Source organism: Saimiri boliviensis, chromosome 13 (assembly GCF_048565385.1).
Source record: "Saimiri boliviensis isolate mSaiBol1 chromosome 13, mSaiBol1.pri, whole genome shotgun sequence".
Lineage (NCBI taxonomy): Eukaryota > Metazoa > Chordata > Mammalia > Primates > Cebidae > Saimiri > Saimiri boliviensis.
The window spans coordinates 51,345,028-51,359,103 of NC_133461.1; the positions used below are offsets into that span (position 1 = coordinate 51,345,028).

General features: G+C 41.0%; 1 protein-coding gene across 1 annotated transcript in view; it reads right to left on the bottom strand.

Annotated features, from left to right (window-relative positions):
- The window catches only part of PSMA8 (proteasome 20S subunit alpha 8), a 58,311-nt gene that overhangs the window by 4,933 nt on the left and 39,302 nt on the right, over nucleotides 1-14,076 (bottom strand). Inside the window, exons 5-6 of the mRNA XM_003924767.4 lie at nucleotides 11,962-12,081; nucleotides 11,776-11,838 (exon numbers count right to left, since the gene is read on the bottom strand). Coding sequence (XP_003924816.1) covers nucleotides 11,776-11,838; nucleotides 11,962-12,081 — 183 coding nt within the window. The remainder of the gene's footprint in view (nucleotides 1-11,775; nucleotides 11,839-11,961; nucleotides 12,082-14,076) is intronic.

Below are 14,076 nucleotides of genomic sequence, written 5' to 3' on the forward strand. Positions count from 1 at the left end.
GGCCTATCCTTGAAAATGATCTATGTGCTGGGGAGAAGAATGTATATTCTGCAGCTGTTGGATGAAATGTTCTGTAAATATTAGATACATTTGCTCTACAGTACAGATTAAGTCTAATGTTTCTTTGCTGATTTTCTGTCTGGAAGATCTGTCCAATGCTGAAAATGGGGTGTTTAAGCCTCTAGCTATTATTGTGTTGGAATCTGTTTTTTTTTTTTTTTAGCTCTAATAATATTTACATTTTATATATAGGTGCTACAGTGTTGGGTGAATATATATTTAAAATATATATTTAAAATTGTTATATCCTCTTGCTGCACTGACCCCTTTATCAATATATAGTGACCTTCTTTGTCCTTCTTATAGTTTTCGTATTGAAATCTATTTTGTATAATATAAGTATAGTGACTCTGGTTCTTTTCTGGTTTCCATTAGCATAAAATATCTTTTTCCATCTCTTTATTTTCATTCTATGGTTGTATTTATAGGTGAAATATGTTTCTTGTAGCCAACAGATCATTGGGTCTTTTTTAAAATCCATTCAATCATTCTTTATCTTTTGATTGGAGAGTTTAGTCCGCTTACATTCAATGTCACTATTAATAAGTAAGGACTTACCCTCCTGCCTCAGTCTTCCAAAATGTGGGTATTACAGGTGTAAGCCACTGAGCCTAGCCTTCTTTCTTTCTTTCTTTCTTTTCTTTTCTGAAGCAGGGTCTAGCTCTGTCGCCTAGGCTGGAGTGCAGTGGTTGGATCTCAGCTCACTGCAACCTCTGCCTCCTGAGCTCAAGCAATTGTCTTGCCTCAGCCTCCTGAGTAGCTGGGATTATAGGCACTTGCCACCACGCCCACCAAAAACAACTTCTAATAGATCTTCAAAAATCAGGTGAGAAGGAACAGAGAAAGGAGAAAGCTTAATATTATTACTGACAAACTCACTTCTCTTCATATTTTGGTGGCCTAAGATTACAGTGAAAGGTAAATTTTTTGTTTATAGTTGTAGAAAATGACAAGCTTTACATAACATCCTTTACATTCTTTGCAAATTTTTCATCTAAGGTAAAAAGACACAGCAGCTGCTTTAAGCCAGAATAAATTATAAAAAATGGACTACACATTGATATTCTTTCTATGTTTATGAATACACATATAGTCACACCTTAGAAAAATTGCGGGTTTGGTTCAAGACCACAGAAGTAAGGCAAATATTGAGTCACATGAATGTTTGGTTTCCCAGTGTATATTAAAGTTATGTTTACACTATATTGTAGACTATTAAGTATACAATTACGCTATGTCTAAAAAAACAACATATCTTAATTTAAAAACATTTTATTGCTAAAAATGCTAATGATCATGTAAGCCTCCAGCAAGTACTAATTTTTTTGCTGGTGGGGTCTTGTCTTGATGATGATGGTGCTAACTCATCAGGGTAGTGGTTGCTGAAGGTTGAAGTGGCTGTGGCAATTTCTTAAAATAAGACAACAATCAAGTTTGCCACATCTATAGATTCTTCCTTTCACAAAAGATTTCTCTGTAGCATGAAATGCGGTTTGATAGCATTTTACTCACAGCTGAACTTTTCAAAACTAGAGGCAATCCTCTCAAACCCTGTCACTGAGTTTATGCAATATTATTTGTTATTGTTATTTCAACAATGTTTACAGCATCATAAGCAGCAGATTTTATCCAAGAAACCACATTCTTTTCTCATCTTTAAAAAAAAAAAAACTCACCTGGTTGGGCGCAGTGGCTCATGCCTGCAATTCCAGCACTTTTGGAGGCGAAGGCGGGTCGATCATGAGATCAGAAGACCAAGACCATCCTGGCCAACATGGCAAAACCCCATCTCTACTAAAAGTACAAAAATTAGCTGGGCGTGGCAGCATGCACCTGTAATCCCAGCTACTTGGGAGGCTGAGGCAGGAGAATTGCTTGAACCCAGCAGGCGGAGGCTGTAGTGAGCTGAGATTGCTCCACTGCACTCCAGCAGCCTGGGCAACAGAGTGAGACTCTATCTCAGAAAAAAAAAAAAAAAAAAAAAAAAAAGCAGAAGCAACTCATCATCTGTTTGTTTTATCACAAGATTGCAGCAATTCAGTTGCATATTCAGGCTCCACTTCTAATTTTAGTTCTCTTGCTATTTGTCCTATATCTGCGGTGGCTTCCTCTGCTAAAGTCTTGAACTCCTGAAAGTCATCCAGAAGGGTTGGAATCAATTTATTCTAAATTCCTGTTAATGTTGATATTTTTAATTTAATTATTTATTTATTTATTTATTTATATTTTTGAGACAGAGTCTTGCTCTGTTGCCAGGCTGGAGTGCAGTGACATGATCTCAGCTCACTGCAGCCTCCACCCCCCGAATTCAAGCAATCCTCCTGCTTCAGCCACCTGAGTAGCTGGGACTACAGGCACACACCACCACACCCAGCTAATTTTTGTATTTTTAGTAGAGACAGGTTTCACCATGTTGGCCAGGATGGTCTCGATCTCTTGACCTCATGATCTGCCCGCCTCGGCCTCCTAAAGTGCCGGGATTACAGGCGTGAGCCACCGCGCCCGGCCTATTTATTTATTTTTTTGAAACAGTCTTGCTCTGTCACCAAGGCTGGGGTGTAATGGTGCAATCTCAGCTCACTGCAATCGCCACTTCCCAAGTTCAAGCAATTCTCCTGCCTTAGCCTCCTGAGTAGCTGGGATTACAGGTGCCTGCCCACCATGCCCGGCTCATTTTTATGTTTTTAGTAGAGATGTGGTTTCACTAGGTTGGTCAGGCTGGTCTTAAATTCCTGACCTCAAGCAATCCACCTGCCTTGACCTCCCAAAGTGGTGGGATTACAGGCATGAGCCACTGCGCCCAGACTGTTTTTGTTTGTTTGAGACAGGGTCTTGCTCTGTTGCCCAGGCTGGAGTGTGATGGCGCCATCTTGGCTTACTGCAAACTCCACCTCCCAGATTCAAGTGATTCTTTTGCCTCAGCCTCCTGAGTAGCTGGGATTACAGATTACCCCCACCACATCCAGCTAATTTTTTTTTTTTTTTTTTTTTTTTTTTTTTGAGATGGAGTCTCGCTTTGTTGTTCAGGCTGGAGTGCAATGGCACAATCTCGGCTCACTGCAACCTCTGCCTCCCAGGTTCAAGTGATTCTTCTGCCTCAGTCTCCTGAGTGGCTGGGATTATAGGTACCCGCCATATTTCCCAGCTGATTTTGTATTTTTAGTAGAGATGGGGTTTCACTACATTGGCCAGGCTGGCATCGAACTCCTGACATCATGATCCACCGGCCTTGGCCTCCCAAAGTGCTGAGATTACAGGCATGGGCCACCGGCGCCCGGCCTTAGTTTTTGTATTTTGTGGTAGGATAGGGTTTTACCATGTTAGCCAGGCTGGTCTTGAACTCCTGACTTCAAGTGATCCACCCACCTGGGCCTCCCAAAGTGCTGGGATTACAGGCTGAGCTACCATGCCCACCCAGTGTTGGTAGAGACAGTCTGTGTTGCCCAGGCTGGTCTCAAACCCCTAGCCTCAAGCAATCCTTCTGCCTTAGTCTTCCAAAGTGTTGAGATTATAGGTGTGAGCCACCATGCCTGGCCATATTTCTTAAATAATAAGACTTGAAAGTCAAAATTATTGCTTGAGCCACACACTGCAGAAAGGATGTGTTAGCAGGCATGAAAATATTAATTTCCTTGTACATGTCCATCAGAGCAACTGGGTTACTAGGTGGACTGTCAATGAGCAGTAACATTTTGAAAGGAATCTTCTTTTTTTTTTTTTTTAGTGTTAGGTCTCAATAGTGGGCTTAAAATATTCAGTATGCTGTAAATAGATGTGCTGTCATCCACTGATAAGAGCATAGGTAGAATAGATTTTGTATAATTCTTTTTTATCTTTTTTTTTTTTTTGAGACAGAGTCTCACTCTATTACCCAGGCTGGAGCGAAGTGGTACGGTCACGGCTCACTGCAACTTCAACATCCTGGGCTCAGGTAATCCTCCCACCTTAGCCTTCTGAGCAGCTGGGACTACAAGCATGAGCCACCACTCCTAATTTTTGTATTTTTTGTAGAGTTGAGGTTTGGCCATGTTGTCCAGGCTGGTATTGAACTCCTGAGCTCAAGCAGTCCGCCTGCCTCAGCCTCTCAAAGTGTTGGGATTATGGGTGTAAACCACAATGCCTGACCAGCATAATTCATAACGTCCCTAATATTTCCGGGACTGTAAATGAGCACTGGTTTCCACTTAAAGTCACCAGCTGCATTAGCCCCTACCGAGACAGTCTGTCCCTTGAAGCCAGGCAGTGTGGTGACTTCTCCTCTCTAGCTATGAAAGTTTTAGATGGTATCTTCTTCCTGCAGAAAGCTGTTTCATCTACACTGAAAATCTGTAATTTAGTATAACCACCTTCACTGAAGATAAATGTCTTAGATAGATTTCTGGATAACTTGTGGCAGTTTCTCCATCAGTACTTGCTGCTTTACCTTGCACCTTTATGTTATGAAAGTGGCTTCTTTCCTTAAACCTCAGAGTGAGTTCACAACCTCTGTTAGCTCTGAACTTTTCTTCTGCAGCTTCTCCACCCCTCTAAGCCTTCAAAGAATTGAAGAGAGTTAAGACCTTGCTCTGGCTTTGGTTTAGGGGAATGTTGTGGCTGGTTTGATCTTCCAGCCAGACCACTAAAACCTCCATAACAGTAACAAGGCTGTTTCAGTTTCTTTGTTTCTTTTTTTTTGAGATGAAGTCTCACTGTGTCACCCAGGCTGGAGTGCAGTGGCGCCATCTCAGTTCACTGCAATCTCGGCCTCCCAGGTTCAAGTGATTCTCCTGCCTCGGCCCCCAAGTAGCTGGGATTATACCACGTGCCACCATGCCCAGCTAATTTTTGCATTTTTTAGTAGAGATGGGGTTTCGTCATGTTGGCCAGGCTGGTCTTGAACTCCTGACCTCAATTGCTCTGCCTATCTCGGCCTCCCAAAGTGTTGAAATTACAGGCATGAGCCACTGTGCCCAGCTCGACTATTTCACTTTCTTATTATTTACGTATGTACTTTCAGTAGCACTTTTAATTTTCTTTAAGTCACCAGAGAAGGATGCCTTATCTCACCACTGCTATTCAACACAGTATTGGAAGTTCTGGCCAGGGCAATCAGGCAAGAAAAAGAAATAAAGAATATTCAGATAAAAAGAGAGGAAATCAACTTGCCTCTGCTTGCAGATGATATGATTACATATTTAGAAAACCCCACTGTCTCAGCCCAAAATCTCCTTAAGCAACTTCAGCAGTCTCAGGATACAAAATCAATGTGCAAAAATCACAAGCATTCCTATACACAAATAACACAGAAACAGAGAGCTAAATCTTGAGTGAACTCCCATCCACAATTGCTACAAAGAGAATAAAATACTTAGGAATACAATTTACAAGGGATGTGAAGGACCACTTCAAGGAGAGCTACAAACCACTGCTCAAGGAAATGAGGACACAAACAAATGGAAAAACATTCCATGCTCCTGGACAGGAAGAATCAATATTGTGAAAATGGCCATACTGCCCAAAGTAATTTATAGATTCAATGCTATCCCCATCAAGCTACCATTGACTTTCTTCACAGAATTAGAAAAAACTACTTTAAATTTCAAATGGAAGAAAAAAAGAGCCCATATAGCCAAGACAATCCTAAGCAAAAAGAACAAAGCTGGAGGCACTGTTATACTGGGGTTCAGAGATGCCCTTCTGCTAACCTACCCTGTGTTAGCCAGACAGACTCCATTTTGCTGAGAGTCACACAGACTCCAGCTTAACCTCCGCCTCACCCCTCCCGCCATTTCTCCTTTGAGTGCATATCTGGGTCATGTTCCTGTGCTGGATCACGTTGTACTTACAGCTATAGAAACATATAACCGTTGTAACCATATCCTGCTTGACAAGCCCACTTGCTATCGTGAATATCCCCTTGATAGATTGTATGCAAAGTACCAAATGCCCTCGCTTGGTAACCAGCAATCATGGGAACTACTTGTGTATGCCCTCCTTAGTTAATCAACAATCATGGGAGCCTCCTGCCTCCTAGACACCAGCCTCCTCCCCAACTTGTTTATTCCGCTTCTGTAAAATTCCGCTTTTCCCCCTTACTCTGAGCAACATATAAAAGGAAATCAAATCCATTCCTCACGGCTGAAAGATTTTGAGCGTGAGCTGACTCTCGGTTGCCAGCAATAAAGGACTCACAATCAGATTTCAGAGAGTGGCTCTTTCCTAACAACTCGCTCAGATATAATACCCTCAGTTCCCCTGAGAGAACGTTTTTCCAGGTTATTGGTCTATCACCCTCTCCAGAATGAGAGAGGAGATCATGGTGCGGTGTGCTCATAAAAGTAAAAGCAGACTCAAAAGTGTTTGTAGAAAGTGATTTATTTTTATTTATTTATTTATTTATTTATTTTTTGAGATGGAGTTTCGCTCTTGTTACCCAGGCTGGAGTGCAATGGCACAATCTTGGCTCACCACAACCTCTGCCTCCTGGGTTCAGGCAATTCTCCTGCCTCAGCCTCCTGAGTAGCTGGGATTACAGGCATGCGCCACCATGCCCCCGCGCCTGGCCCAGAAAGTGATTTATTTAAAGCAGAGAGATAAAAAGGATAGGGAGAGAGAAATACCTAGCTCTCATACTGAGTGACAAGGGTTCCCAGAGGGGGAAAATCAGAGAAAGAAAGCTCCTCTCACACTGAGTGAGAGAATCCAGAAAGATGGAATCCAGGAGAGGAAAGAAGCTTCCACACTGAGTGGAAGGAAATTGAGAGAGAGAGATGGAGTTTAGGAGAGGAAAAGCAGCTTCCACACTGTGTAGAAGTAGACCCCAGAGGGGAAATTCAAGAGGGGAAAGAGAGCTCCCACTACGTGGGAGGGGATTCCAGAGAGCTGGAAATCTGGTGTGGGTGAAGGAAGAGGGAAATTTATCCTGGGAGAAATTCCCACTTCCCCAGCTTCCTCTAGCCAATGAAAGGAGTTCCTTTAAAATTCTGCTGGAGTGATTGACTCTTAGTTTCCTCCTGCACCCGTGAAATTCAACCATAAACCGCTATATTTCCCAGATGCAGATGGATGGGAGGGGGAGAAAATATGGTGCTGGGATGTTCTTGCCCTAAAACTACGCCCCTTATGGACCCAGAAAGAGAACACATTCCCTCATTCCATCATGCTACCGGACTTCACACTATACTACTAGGCTACAGTAATCAAAACAGCATGGTACTGGTACCAAAACAGATATATAGACCAATGGAATAGAACAGAGGCCTCAGAAATAACACCACATATTTACAACCATTTGATATTTGACAAACCTGAGAAAAACAAGCAACGGGGAAAGGATTCTCTATTTAATAAATGGTGTTGGGAAAACTGGCTAGCCATTTGGAGAAAAGTGAAACTGGACCTCTTCCTTACATCTGGTACAAAAATTCACTCAAGATGGATTAAAAACTTTAAATGTAATACCTAAACCATAAAAACCCTAGAAGAAAATGTAGGCAATACCATTTCAGGACATAGACATGGGTAAAGACTTCATGACTAAAACACCAAAAGCAATGGCAACAAAAGCCAAAATTGACAAATGGGATCTAATTAAATTAAAGAGCTTCTGCACAGCAAAAGAAGTTATCAGCAGAGTGAACAGATAATCTACAGAATAGGAGAAAATTTTTGCGATCTATCCATCTGACAAAGGGCTAACATCTGGAAGGAACTTAAAGAAATTTACAAGAAAAAAACAAATAATCCCATCAAAAAGCAGGCGAAGGATATGAACCAATACTTCTCAAAAGAAGACATTTATGCAGACAACAAAACTATGAAAAAAATGCTCATTATTACTGGTTATTAGAGAAATGCAAATCAAATCCACAATGAGATACCATCTCACACCAATTAGAATAGTGATCACTAAAAAATCAGGAAACAACAGATGCTGGAGAGGATGTGGAGAAATAGGAACACTTTTACACTGTTGATGGGAGTATAAATTAGTTCAACCATTGTGGTAGACAGTGTGGTGACTCCCCAAGGATCTAGAACCAGAAATACCATTTGACCCAGCAATCCCATTACTGAGTATATACCCAAAGGCTTATAAATCATTCTACTATAGAGACACATGTACACATATGTTTATTGCAGCACTATTCAGAATAGCAAAGACTTGGAATCAACCCAAATGCCCATCAATGATGGACTGGATAAAGAAAATGTGGCACATACACACCATGGAATACTATGCAGCCATAAAAAAAGATGAGTTCAGGTCCTTTGCAGGGAAATGGATGAAGCTGGAAACCATCATTCTCAGCAAACTAACACAGGAACAGAAAACCCAGTGCTGCATGTTCTCATTCATGAGTGAGAGCTGAACAATGAGGACACAGGAAGGGGAACATCACCCACTGGGGCCTGTCGGGGGTTGGGAGGCTACGGGATGAATAGCATGAGGAGAGATATCTAATGTAGACGGTTGTAGACAGGTTGATGGGTGCGGCAAACCACCACGGCACGTGTATACCTATGTAACAAACCTGCATGTTCTGCACATGTATCCCAGAACTTAAAGTATAATAAAAAAAATTTCTTTACTTATCCTTCACATTCGCAATTTGAATAACTTGCACAAGGGGCCTAGCTTTGTACCTGTCTTGTCCTTCGACACTAAGCTTAACAATTTCTAGGTTTTTGATTTAAAAGTCATGTGAGAGACATGAGACTCTTCTTTTCCCTTGAACACTTAGAAGCCCTCATCAGGTTATTAACTGGCCTATTTTCAATATTGTTATGTCTCAGGCAATAGGAGGCCTGAGGAGAGGGAGAGACATCGGTAAATGGCTGGTCAGTGGAGCAGTCAGAACACACGAAACATTTATTGATTAAGTTCACTCACTGTTTTACATGGGTGCAGTGCATGGCATCCCAAAACAATTACCACAGTAATATCAAAGATCACTGATGACAGATCACCATTATATAATAATTACATTGTTACTATATTACATATACAATAATAATGAAAAAGTCTAAAATATTCTGAGAATTACCAAAAATGTGACAGAGATACAAAGTAAGCACATGCTGTTGGACAAATGACATTGACAGACTTGCTCAACACAGGTTGTCAGAAACCCCCAATTTCTAAAACACCCAGTTATCTGAAACACATAATGAAGTTAAGCAGCAAAAATGAGGTATGCCTGTAAACAGACATATGGTATCTTATCCTTTAATAGTACCATTTAATGAGCACCTACTATAAAGGATACTACTATCTCACACCGTTTCATTTACTTATCATAACAGGCCTTTGATGAAGTTATTGTTAGACTCATTTTACAGGCAAGAAAACTGAAAGCTGAAGATCAGAGCAACTTGCTCAAGATCCTATTGTCAACAAATATATCTGCTGGAACTTAATCTTAGCCTAACAACTCCAAAGCATGTGCTCTATTGCTTACACACCTATCCTGAAATATCCGATTGAAGACAGTATAACACTGCTATCAGTAAGCATACCACTCATAAGGAAAAATGGGTGTATAACTCTGCGTGCGTGTGTGTGTGTGTGTGTGTGTGTGTGTGTGTGTGTCTATGTGCATATGCATAGATATGTTATGGAGTAGAACAGGTAAACTCTGGCCTCGGTGGTTTCTGTGCCACTATGGTATTGCTGTATCTGTCCCTGGGCTCTTAGCGGCAGGAGTGACAACCTGGACAATATCCATTTCTACACTCTGTGCTCAGCACCCTATGATTTATGTGGGGCTCTGCAGGGGCACGTTCCACCATCCTGTCTCCATTTCTCTTATTTATTGAAACTTTGCTGCTGTCTTATCCTCATATCCCATCTGTTAGCTGAATAATAAAAGGTAAGAAATTGATGTCAAAGCAACTATGATGACAAAAACAAAAACAGAAACAAAAGAAACCCCACTGCTCCAGATGGCACTAATTTTAATACTATTTCTCCTTGAAATATTTTCCTTAAAACCAAAGAAAAGATAAACGTAAAACATTCTTTTTTTTTTTTTTTTTGAGACAGAGTCTTGCTCTGTCGCCCAGGCTGGGGTGCAGTGGTGTGATCTCGGCTCACTGCAACCTCTGCCTCCCGGGTTCAAGCAATTCTCCTGCCTCAGCCTCCTGAGTAGCTGGGACTACAGGCATGCACCACCACACCTGGCCAATTTTTAATTTTTTTGTATTTTTAGTAGAGATGGGGTTTCACCGTGTTAGCCAGAATGGTCTTGATCTCCTGACCTCGTCATCCTCGTGCGTTGGCCTCCCAAAATGCTGGGGATTACAGGCCACGGTGCCCAGCCAAAACATTCTTTTAAAAAAATTTTTTTTTTTTTGAGACGGAGTTTCACTCTTGTTACCCAGGCTGCAGTGCAATGGCACGATCTCGGCTCACCGCAACCTCCGCCTCCTGGGTTCGGGCAATTCTGCTGCCTCAGCCTCCTGAGTAGCTGGGATTACAGGCATGCACCACCATGCCCAGCTAATTTTTTATTAATTTTATTTCTAGTAGAGACTGGGTTTCACCATGTTGGCCAGGATGGTCTTGATCTCTTGACCTCGTGATCCACCCACCTCAGCCTCCCAAAGTGCTGGGACTACAGGTGTGAGCCACCGCGCCCAGCTAAAAAAAATTTTTTTGAGATGGAGTCTTGCTCTGCTGCCCAGATCAGTGCTGTGATCTCGGCTCCCTGCAACTTCCACATCCCAGGTTCAAGTGATTCTTCTGCCTCAGCCTCCTGAGCAGCTGGGGTTACAGGCATCCACCACCATATCTGGCTAATTTTTTTTGTATTTTTAGTAGAGACAGGGTTTTACCATGTTAGGGAGGCTGGTCTTGAACTTCTGACCTCAAGTGATCTGTCTATCTCAGCCTCGCAAAGTGCTGGGATTACAGGTATGAGCCACCATGCCCAGCAACAATCTTTTTCTTAAAATTTAATTTTTAATTTTTTTTAGAGATGGGGGGGTCTCATTTTGTTGCCAAGGCTGGTCTTGAACTGACCTCAAGTGATCCTCCCACCTCAGTCTCCCAAGTAGCTGTGATTACAGGCATGCGCTGCCATGTTTGGCAATAAAACAATCCTTTAAGTATATTTCAATATAGTTTCCCATGTCTTGAGTGCTTTTGTACAGTCTCAGCTAAAGAGAGCTAGTTGGCAAACTACACTGTACAGTTCTATCTAATGAACAACAGTGAACTACATTTCAAATGCTCTGTAGCCAGTGAGTCCTCTATCACAATATCCTAAGTATTTTATTTTGTAGTCCAGCAGTTTTAACCAATAATGGCTGACAAATGTAATACATATTACATTAGACTTGGCACAAAGAAATATGGAAAGGTTGTCATGCTAGGTATTAAAGTTTAAGTCTCACAGAAGGTCAAGGCACTTTTAGATGTAAAGTAATGAAAATACATAAAAATCGGTAGACAGGACAATTGTGGTAGCTCACATCTGTTTGGGAGACCAAGTCGGGCTGATCACTTGAGTCTAGGAGTCAGAGACCAGCCTGGGCAACATGGCGAAACCCTGTCTCTATTTAAAAAAACAAACAAACAAACAAAAAACTGGCAGACGATCAGGCAAGAGTGGAGGTTATTTGACATTAATGAAGGATAACATTATATCGAAAGCCTAGAGGGCCTACAACTTTTTACTTTTGTCAAAATACTTTATGCTACAGATACTTTTTCCTCTTTGGTTAACGACTTACCTTCAAAGCTTGGTTTCTTCTTATTACAGCAAGTTCGATGTTTTTTCCACCAGACTGGACAACCTAACGTAGAACAAGTACGCTCTTAGAATTACTTCAGTGAATTTTGTGTTTAATAGACAAAAATGGATGAGAAAAAAAAAAACACCTCATGATTTTGTGAATATCCTTTAATAGATCACTTACTTCTAGCAAAGCTTTTATTGCTAACTTGATAGCTTCATTGTCACTTGCTATGGCATCTTCCGTGTAGTTCTTCTCTAGAAATTCTCGAACAGTTTTAGCACTTCGGCCTATTGCATTTGCCTTGAAAAATAAAAGATAATTTATTAATATCATTGCAGTATGAATGAATTTATGGTTACTAAGTAAAGTTTAGAGGTTTGGGGTTTACTCCAGTATACCTTAATAAAAATTATCAAATGAAAATTATAGATTTGAAAACATAGCAAACATTTCAGTAGCTCATTTGGTTACTATCAAAATAATCCATAATGGTGGCATGGTTTTAGTTTTCCCTTTTTTTTTTAGAGATGGGATCTCACTCTGTTGCCTAGGCTGGAGTGCAGTAGAAAAGTAGTGGCATGATTATAGCTCACTGTAGCTTTGACCTTCTGGGCTTAAGTGATTCTCTCACCTCAGCCTCCTGAGTAACTGGGACTACAGGTATGTGTTACCACACCCAGGTTATTATAATTTTTTTGGTCATCTGGTTTTGTTGTCCCAGCTGTTCTCAAACTCCTGGCCTGAAGTGATCCTCCTGTCTCAGCCTCCCAAAGTGTTGGGATTACAGGCATGGGCCACAACATCTGGCCAACTTTCATTTTAAATATACCAATGCTTTGTCCTGGCTAACACTTTCTATTAATATAACGTCTCCCAAATCCTTGCTAACCAGAAATGATTTTGTTTTATTTATGTATTTTTTGAAACAGGGTCTCACTTTGTGGCCCAGGTTGGAGTACAGTGGTATGATAATTGCTCACTGTAGCATTGGCCTTCTGGGCCCAAGGTATCTTCCCATATCAAACTCCCAAGTAGCTGGGACTGTTGGTAGGTGGTACCACACTTGGCTAATTAAAAAACAAAATTTCTTTTTTTTAGAGATAGGGTCTTGCTATGTTGCCCAGGCTGGCCTCAAACTCCTGGACTCATGTGAACCTCCTAGCTTGGCCTCCCAAAGTACTGGGATTGCAGGCGTGAGCCACTGTGTCCAGCTCAGAAAAGATTTTAAAATTTAAAACTTGAAAAGATGTGGAGAGGCAAGGAGCTATAACTTTACAATATCGTATGAAAAGAAGAAAGCAAAGACAGAAGAAAAAATGACATCAACATGAAGAAAGCTATTTACCTGAGTTGGATTGAGCATCATTTTTGTAGATTTTAGAATAAAGTATAATGGCACCTAACTGATTCATTACCTTATTTGACTCTTAAGCAAGAAGGGCTTCTATTTCATTCCCCCTTTTCCTTGTTCTTCACACTTTTTCATCAGATGAAGAAAAAATGCAAATGAATTTTCCTGGCTGCATGGCTATAGGTAGTAGGCCACATATTCTTTTAATTCAGCCTAAATATCCAGATTAGTACTCATTATGATAATAACGATAATAAGATTTTAATTTTTATATTAATAGAACATTTATGTGTCAGGCACTAGGTTAAGCATTTTACATGGATTATCTCATTTAACCATCACAAAAATGATTAAATAGGTACTGCTACTAACCTCAACTCTTGGATGTAGAAATGGAGGCTTGGAAAGGTTAAAATAGGGTTTCTTACTATCAGCAATGTTCACATTTTGGGTCAGCTAATCGTTGTGAGGGCTGTCCTGTGTATTGTGGGATTTTTAGCTGCCTCCACCAACTAAATGCCAGCAGCAACTCCCGCCCCAGTTGTGACAACCAAAAATATCTCTCATCAAAGACATCGTCAAATATCTCTTAGGTGGGACAAAATCACCTGTTTGTGAATTATTGACTCAAGCAATCTTGGCTAAGATCATACAGAGAGTAAGCACAAGAGCTAAGCTTTGAAACCAAGTGGTCTGAATCAACAAGCCAAGCTTTTTAACTTTATACACTGTGCTGCTACATGCCCCTTTCCTAGGATAATTACAGAGCAGAAAGGACCAACAGAAAAGCCTATCCTTTCAATGGCATTAAATGGGGGAATGTTTCAGTTATAAATGTTTATTATTATTATTATTGAGACAGAGTCTTGCTCTGTGGCCCAGGCTGGGGTGCAATGGTGTGATCTCAGCTCACTGCAAACTCTGCCTTCTGGGCTCAAGCAATT